The 7,562-nt window shown below is 61.3% G+C and overlaps 2 protein-coding genes across 2 annotated transcripts; one reads left to right on the top strand and one right to left on the bottom strand.

Annotated features, from left to right (window-relative positions):
• Positions 1-282: 282 nt before the first annotated feature.
• On the top strand, positions 283-2,574 carry LOC122163066 (HLA class II histocompatibility antigen, DM beta chain-like). Its single transcript, XM_042823901.1, has 5 exons — positions 283-758; positions 1,550-1,834; positions 1,909-2,028; positions 2,336-2,371; positions 2,476-2,574. The coding sequence occupies exons 1-5, from the start codon at positions 398-400 to the stop codon at positions 2,484-2,486; spliced, it is 813 nt and encodes a 270-aa protein (XP_042679835.1). The 5' UTR covers positions 283-397; the 3' UTR covers positions 2,487-2,574.
• A 1,232-nt stretch (positions 2,575-3,806) lies between these two features.
• Positions 3,807-7,527, bottom strand: TAP2 (transporter 2, ATP binding cassette subfamily B member). The gene is made up of 10 exons (XM_042823900.1): positions 7,452-7,527; positions 6,512-7,211; positions 5,957-6,087; positions 5,682-5,887; positions 5,296-5,493; positions 5,093-5,221; positions 4,622-4,984; positions 4,395-4,554; positions 4,192-4,328; positions 3,807-4,115 (listed from the first exon to the last, which is right to left on the bottom strand). The coding sequence occupies exons 2-10, from the start codon at positions 7,111-7,113 to the stop codon at positions 3,936-3,938; spliced, it is 2,106 nt and encodes a 701-aa protein (XP_042679834.1). The 5' UTR covers positions 7,114-7,211; positions 7,452-7,527; the 3' UTR covers positions 3,807-3,935.
• Positions 7,528-7,562: the final 35 nt, after the last annotated feature.

Here is a 7,562-nt window from a genome sequence, read left to right as displayed (position 1 = left end):
TGGTCTCAGCCCTCAAGACCTCCAGGGAGGGCTTTAGGGTGGGGTGAGCCCTTTGGGATAATGGCGTCCTTTTGGGGGGAGGTCTCAACTTTATGGAATGTTGTGCTCAGTTTGGAGGGGGACTCAGCTCTGAGGGATATTGGGGACAATTTGGGGGATCTCAGGGCTTTGGTACTCACGGGAGGATTTTGGGGTGATGGGGGGCCTCAGCCTTTTGGGTTGCTAGGGATGATTTGGGAATGCTCGGCCTTATGGGATGGTGGGGGCACTTTGTGGGGAGCTCAGCTTTGTGGGGTATGGGGCCACTTCGGGGAGTCTCAACCCTTAGGACTCCCAGCAAAGGCTTTAGGGATCTCATGGGATCCCAGTGTTGAGCTCAGCTCACTGTTGTGTCCCCATGGGGACCTCTGGGGGGCTCCAAATGGGGATGGGGTCACTGCCAGCACTGCCACCTCCCTGCTGTCCCCTCAATTCAGGTGCCTTCATGGTGCACCTGGCCAGCTCCTGCCCGCTGGCAGCCAATGGCTCTCTGCTGGGCTTCGACCTCACCGTGGCCTTCAACAAGAACCCCCTGGTGTGCTACGACCCCGACGTCCGCCGCTTCAACGCCTGCGATTGGAGGCTGCTGCACAACGTGGCCGGACGGATTGCCAGTGCCCTCAACAACGGCAGCACCTGGGTGCAGCGCGCAGAGGCGCGGAGACGGGCGTGCAGCAAAGTGGCTGCACGGTTCTGGGCACAGACAGCGCTGCGGAGGAGTGAGCATTGCAAATGGGGCTGCATGGGGCGTTGCACGGAGGTGGTGTTGCATGGGGCATTGCATGGGGACGTTGCATGAGGATGTTGTATAGCAATGATGCATAGCAATGATGCATGGGGTGTTGCACGGGGATGTTGTTGCATGGAGACATTGCATGGGGCACCGCATGAGGGTGGTGTGTTGAGTGTTGCTTGGGGTTCTCAAGCAGGGGGGTGTAGCATGGAAAAATTGCATGGAGAATTGCACAGGGGTGTTGCAAAGCACATATGGAAGACTGCACAGGGGTGCTGCAAAGCATAACGCATGGGGATGTTGTATGGAGGATTGCACAGGGGCTTTGCTGAACATTCTGCATGGGGCATTGCTTAAGGGTCCCAAGCATGGGGATGCTGCAAGGGAAAATTGCACAGAATATTGCTCGGCGTGTTGCATGGAGTTTGCTGCACAGGGATGTTGCATGGCACACTCTAGGGTAGTTTTGCAGAGCACACTGCATTGCACATTGCACAGAGGAATGCACCAGGCATCTCCCGGCTGTTGCAGAGGACGTCCCATGAGGTATTGCAGCAGACAAAGCACAGAGCTTGCACAGAGCGTGGGGACGTCCCGTGGGGATGTGGCACAGAGCATTGCACGGGGAATCCTACAGGGCAGTGAGTTGGGGAAGTTGCACAGTGCGTTGCGTGGGGCGTTGCACAGAGGAAGCATTGCAGAGAATGGAGCGGGGGCCGTCCATGCCTCCTGCTGCTCACTGTCCCCTGCTGCTCACCGTCCCTGTCCCTGCTCCAGCCCAGCCCCAGGTCCGCATCGTCCCTGCACAGACATGGAACCCCAGCATGCCCATCCGCCTCACCTGCCACGTGTGGGGCTTCTACCCCCCCGAGGTGACCATCATCTGGCTGCACAACGGGGACATCGTGGGGCCCGGAGACCACTCGCCCGTGTCCGCCATCCCCAATGGGAACTGGACCTACCAGACACAGGCAGCCCTTTCAGTGGCCCCGGGGCTGGGGGACACCTACACGTGCTCAGTGCAGCACGCCAGCCTGGAGGAGCCCCTCCTGGAGGACTGGCGTGAGTTGGGGTCGACGGGGTGACACAGGGACAGCGGTGTCCTTGCTGTGTCACTGCTGGCTGTGTCCCTGCAGGTCCTGGGCTGACACTAGAGGTGACTCTGATGGTGGCTGTGGCCACTGTCACGATGGTGCTGGGGCTCGGCTTGCTTCTCACTGGTGTCTACTGCTGGCGGGCCCAGCCCCCTGCCCCAGGTGGGTGCTTGGGAGGGATCCTGAGGGGCTCCATGGACCTCTAAGGGGTCTCTGTGGGGTTCCTATGGGTCCCTGTGGGTTGCTGTGGATGTTTTATTCTCTACGGGTCCCTGTGGGGTCTCTGTTGATCCCTATGGGTTGCTGTGGGGCCTCTGTGGGTCTCTCTATTGGCCTCTGTGAGGTCTCTACTGGTCTCTATGTGTCCCTATGGATCTCTATGTGTTCTCTGTGGGTCATATGAGTCTCTATGGGATGTGACCATGTGTGACAAGAGCCCCACTCATCCCTCCCATTCCCTCACTTTTAGGTTACACCCCACTTCCTGGTCACAACTACCCTTCAGGTGAGTGTCCCCAACCTGTCCCTGTCCCATTGCCATCAATAAGGGCTGAGTGACCCCATCTCTCACCCCATAGTGACCCCCTCTCTCACCCCATGTCCCCGCAGGCAGCATCTGATGGACACCTTCTGTCACCCACTGTCCCTGTGTGTCCCCATCCCCAACCCAGAGCCATGGTGCTGACATTAAAGACACTCTGCAGCCTCTGTTGGTGTCTCTGTGAGTTTATTGGGACGGGTTGATGTCACCGGGGCGAGGTTGTTTGGGGTCATCGTGTCCATGATGGTGACAATGAGTGACATCGTGCATGGGGAGATTACCGGGTGTTTGTGGGGTCTGTGTTTCAGGGCCAGTTCTGCTCAGTGCCTCCATAAGTGACCTGGATATAGGTCATGAGACGCATTAATTAAGCAGGGGACAAAATTGAACTGAGCCATTGACTCAGGGTTGGAGTGTTATCCCAGAGGATTCCTCCGCCCTCTGTGCCTCTCCGAGTCCAACGGCTCTGTGCTGGAAGAAGCGCTCCATGCACCCCACACCCAGGGGGTTCATCGCAGCCCCCCAGCCGTGCTCTGACAGCTCCTTCCCTTCCCACTGCCCCCTGCCCCCCTAAAGCCCTCGGCCCCCTCCCCTGCTCAGGGACACAGCCCCGTTGGGACACAGCCCTGCTGCCCGCTCGGTGGTCGGGGGGGTCCGGGGGGTCCCACACCGCTCCCGTCCTCTGCCCCGCTCCGCTGTTTCGCTTTCGATTTCCAATCCACGGGAGCGCATTCTGCCTGACGCCCGGTGACGTCACGCACGCTCACGTCCGCCATTGGCGGGACGGAGGAGGAACCAATGGGGGGGCATAGGGGAGGGTCTGGGAGTCCCTCACTCTCCCTGCACTTCCTATAGCATTGGGACTCCCCACCCTGAGATCCCAACACACCCAGGTGGAAACATGCAGTTTTATTCCCAGTTCTGTGTCACACCACCGGCCTGGTGTAGGAGATCCAGACGTCCTCCAGCTGGAGGTGGCCCTGCAGATCTGTGCTCAGCCTGCCTGCAGGCTGCTCTGGGCCGTGGTTGGGGATGGCGTGGGGGGGCCAGGGGGACAAGTCCCAGTTCAGCTCCTCTGGGCACAGATGTGGCCCCACGCTGGTTACTTACCCCCTCCCCTCATCCCTCCTCTGCCCACTCCACACTCTTTACTCACCACTCCATCACACACTGCTGCTCCCTCCTCCCCCTGCGTTCACCCTCACACTCCCTTGTGCGAGGCTTTCATGGCTTTCATGCGGATACATGGCTGGAAATTGTCCTTTGGGTTGAGCTGTGCCTCCCCCCCCATAGTGTACAGTGCTGCTCCAACCACATTTTGAAGGCAAACACTCGGCTTCCATAACCAACCATGCACTGAGGCTGAGCTGCCCACACCCCACATCCCAACTCGCTCCTCTACAAAGCATCTCCACTTTATTCCATACAAATCCCAGAGCACCCCACACTTCCCATCCTGCAGCCGGGAGCAGAGCCAGCCACTGCTCCCCGCGTCCCATCGCATCCCACTCCAGCTGCCCTATGGTTGTCAGCGCTGTAGCAGCCGGCTGTAGGGTCCACCGCGGGTCCTCAGCTCGGCGGGTGTCCCCATCTCAGCCACCGTGCCGTGCTCCAGCACCACAACGCGGTCAGCCTTCTCCAGCATCCGTGGTTGGTGGGTGATGAGCAGCACCGTCCGGTCCCCCCCGTTCCGCACCCACTGCTGCAGCTGTAGGATGCACAGCTGCCCATCAGCACGCACTGTAGGGCCGGACCTTCCCCCCTGCACGCTGCTCAGTGCTCACCGCCGCATCGCCGTCCCCATCCAGAGCGCTGGTGGCTTCGTCGAGGATGAGGACGGTGGGACGCCACACCAAAGCGCGGGCGATGGCGATGCGCTGCTTCTGCCCCGCCGACAGCTGCCCTCCTCTCTCCCCTACATCTGCAGGACGGGGTGGGGATGAGTGTGCTCAGACACCCGGGTCCCCCCCCCGCTCCCTGCACTCACCGGTGCCGAAGCCTTTCTCCAGGGCAGAGATGAATTCCAAAGCGCCCGCGGCCCTCGCAGCTGCTATGATCTCCTCCTCCTCGCAGTTCTCCATCCCATAGGCAATGTTATCCCGAATGGAGCCGGAGAAAAGCACGGGTTCCTGCCCTACCAGTGCCACCTGCCCCAAGGAAGATGCTGAGCCCCAGCACCACTCGGTGTGGCCACAACTCCCCCCTGCCCCTCACCTGGCGGTGCAGGTAGCGGTGCTCATAGTCCTGCAGCGGCACCCCGTCCAGCAGCACCTCCCCAGCCCCAGGCTCATAGAATCTCTCCAGCAGTGCCACGCAGGTGCTCTTCCCGCTGCCATTCAGCCCTGCCAATGCTGTCACCTCACCAGGGCGCAGCTCAAAGGTGACATCTTGCAGTACGAGGCGCTCGGGGCGAGTGGGATAGGCGAAGGACACGCGATGGAAGGTGATGTGGCCCCGCAGCTTGGTGGGCACGTAGGTGCCACCGGTGCCCACAGCTCGCTCCTGGTCCAGGTAATCGAAGACCTTGCAGGCGGCCACCGCGTTGCTCAGAAGGTCACCATAGGAATACGCCAGCGCCTGCATGGCACAGCTGTGACCCGCAGGCACAGCACCCACGGTGGGGACACGAGGACGTGGCCACAATCATGGGGATCCGGTGGCAGAGGACGCACTGCCTGACCTCACCTGCACACAGCTGCCAGCTTTAGTCTGGTAGAGGATGAAGGCGACGAGGCTGCCAGCAGTTAGGGTCCCCTCGTGGAGCTGCTGGTGCCCACAGTACAGCACCAGAGCCTGCACGGCCAACTGCAGCACCTGCAGGGATGGGGCTGAGCAGGGATGTCCCCATCCCACACGGACACCAGAATGTCTCCTCATGCCAGCCTCACCCGCCGGATGAGGAGAAAAATGGCCTTCTCTGTGTCCCGCTGGTCCCGCAGCTGCAGGGTCTTGTCCAGTGCCTGCCTGTAGCGGTGCTCCTCCTCCTCCTCGCCGTTGAAGACTCTTACTGTCTCAATGGAAGAGATGGACTCCTGCACTGCCGCTCCAGCGTCGGCCGCTGCATCCAGCACGGCCCGCTGCAGCAGCTGGGGGGAACAGTGGCTGTCAGCACGCATGGCATGGCCAAGTCCTCGCCATTCCTGCCCTGCTGTTTTCTGCCATCTCATCCTGGTTGTGCTGGACCCACGATCCCCATCCTGCTCTTCTGCTCTTCCCACTGTTCCTATCCCACTGCTGTTGTCTCCATCCCTGCCACCCCAACCCCTGCCATCACCTGGTGCCGGGTGTTGTAGACTTTCCGTGCGGCGACGGCAAGCGGCACTTCGAGCAGCGCCAGCATCGTCAGGCGCGGGGACAGCCCCAACATGAAGGCACAGAGCCCCAGCACCTGCCCCAGGTTCCTCAGCATGACGTTGATGTTGAGTGTAAACACATTGCTTGCCAGCGTCACGTCAGTGGTCAGCCGGGAGGCCAACTCAGCTGCGGGGTTGAATGGGATGAGCTGGGGTATGGCGTGGGGACAGGGACAAAAGTGCCCCCAGTCTGTACCTGCTGTGGTCTTCTGGAAGAAGGCGAGGTCCCGGTACACCAGGCTGGAGAAGAGCTGGTCACGGGTGCGCAAAACAGAGCGGAACCTGATGAAGGTGGAGAGGCCACCACGGCAGCCGGCAAACAGCGAGCTGGGAAGGAATTGGGGGTTGAACTCAAAACCCATCAGGGGTCAGTGGAGAGCCCAGAACTCTTCAGACAATCACTAAGAGCCAACAAAGAGCCCCAAACCCATCAAACAACCACTGAAGGTCAATGGAGACCCCAAAACCCAGTAGGGTTGGAAGGGGTCTGGGAATGGAGACCCTAAAAGCCATCAGACAACAATGAGCAGTTGGTGGGTCTAGGGACAGAGGAGCCTAAATTCACTACACAATCAATAGGGGTTGGCCAAATCTGGGGATGAAGACCCCAGATGCTCTTAGATTACCACCAAGAGTGAATGGAGACCTCAAAAGCAATCAAATGACCACCAGGAATGGAAAGAGACCCTCAAGCCCATCCGATGACCACCAGAGGTGGATGAGATTTTGTGGAGGGATGTGGGGTCCCTACCTGCTGGCAGAGGCCAGGCACATGAGGCCGACAGCAGCAGTGAAGGCGGCGAGGCCGTCCCCATGGCGGAGGACATCCAGGGCTTTCCCAGTGCAGTAAGGCACTGAGGTCTCACCCAGCGCAGCCAAGGCGAGGAAGAGGAAGGCGCAGCTGAGGAAGGGCCACTCAGGCCAGGCAAGGGCCAGCAGCCGCCTCAGGGGCACCCAGGCCTCTGCCTCCTTCGCCCCCACAGCTACAGTGGGGACCAGGAGGCTCCAGGTGAGCAATGCCACCACGGCTGTCCCGTGGGTCAGCACCAGCCAGGACGGCGTGGCCGTGGCCAGCAGCACCGGGGCGGCTCCAGGCAGCCCCACGTAGCCCCGTAGGGTCAGGAAGACGGCCGGGCCCAGACTCAGCAGCACCGCAGCCCCGTGGGGTCCCCTGGGGGCCAGCAGCCGCCCGGCCCCCCCCAGCACCAGAAGGCGCAGCCCGGCTTCCAGCCAGGAGCCCACCCTGCCCAACTGAGCCAGTGCTGGGAAGAAGTGGGCCAGGGCCAACATGAGGGCCAGGTCGGCCAGGAGCAGCGTGCATGACAGGCGCAGAACGTGGGGCCGCATCACCATGGCTGCGGGGTGGGGACCCCCAGAGCCTCTGATGCAGAGCAGGACCGGGTGGGCTCCTCGGGGTGCTCCTGACGCGGGTTCTCAGCTCCTCTCAGCACCTGGAACACACAGCAGTGCTTTGAGAATGGCCCCCCCTTCCAGCCCGGCTCCCCACGGACCCTCCTGGAGCACACACCAGCAGTCACCGAACCCCTCCAGCCCCCTCCAGTGGCCACCAAACCCCTCCAGTCCCCACCAGTTCCCCGCCAGCCCCTCGACAGTCCCCACCAGTCCCCACCAGTCCCCACCAGTCCCCATCAGCCTCTACCAACCCCCTCCAGCCCCCTCCGGCCCCTCACCGCCGCCGCTCTCCATCCCCTCCCCGCTCCGCCGTTACTTTCATTTTCAATTTCCCCGCCCCTTTCCAAACTGCCGTGTTCCGACTTGCCTGGCAACTGATGATGCAACAC

This window comes from Centrocercus urophasianus, unplaced genomic scaffold, assembly GCF_019232065.1.
Source record: "Centrocercus urophasianus isolate 14NV4802_14NV808 unplaced genomic scaffold, USGS_Curo_1.0 seq_229, whole genome shotgun sequence".
In the NCBI taxonomy this organism is placed as follows: Eukaryota; Metazoa; Chordata; class Aves; order Galliformes; family Phasianidae; genus Centrocercus; species Centrocercus urophasianus.
Note: the sequence above shows the minus strand (reverse complement) of the source record. Positions and strands in the feature narration are given on the sequence as shown.

Bases quoted from the DNA above. Each gene is read 5' to 3' on its own strand.
- LOC122163066 (XM_042823901.1), top strand. From the start codon at position 398: ATGGGGACCTCTGGGGGGCTCCAAATGGGGATGGGGTCACTGCCAGCA. The intron at 759-1,549 runs GTGAGCATTGCA...TCCCTGCTCCAG, and splicing joins ACAGACAGCGCTGCGGAGGA to CCCAGCCCCAGGTCCGCATC. The intron at 1,835-1,908 runs GTGAGTTGGGGT...GTGTCCCTGCAG, and splicing joins GCCCCTCCTGGAGGACTGGC to GTCCTGGGCTGACACTAGAG.
- TAP2 (XM_042823900.1), bottom strand. From the start codon at position 7,113: ATGGTGATGCGGCCCCACGTTCTGCGCCTGTCATGCACGCTGCTCCTG. The intron at 5,494-5,681 runs GTGATGGCAGGG...TGTTCCCCCCAG, and splicing joins TCTACAACACCCGGCACCAG to CTGCTGCAGCGGGCCGTGCT. The intron at 4,555-4,621 runs GTGAGGGGCAGG...TCCTTGGGGCAG, and splicing joins ACCGCTACCTGCACCGCCAG to GTGGCACTGGTAGGGCAGGA.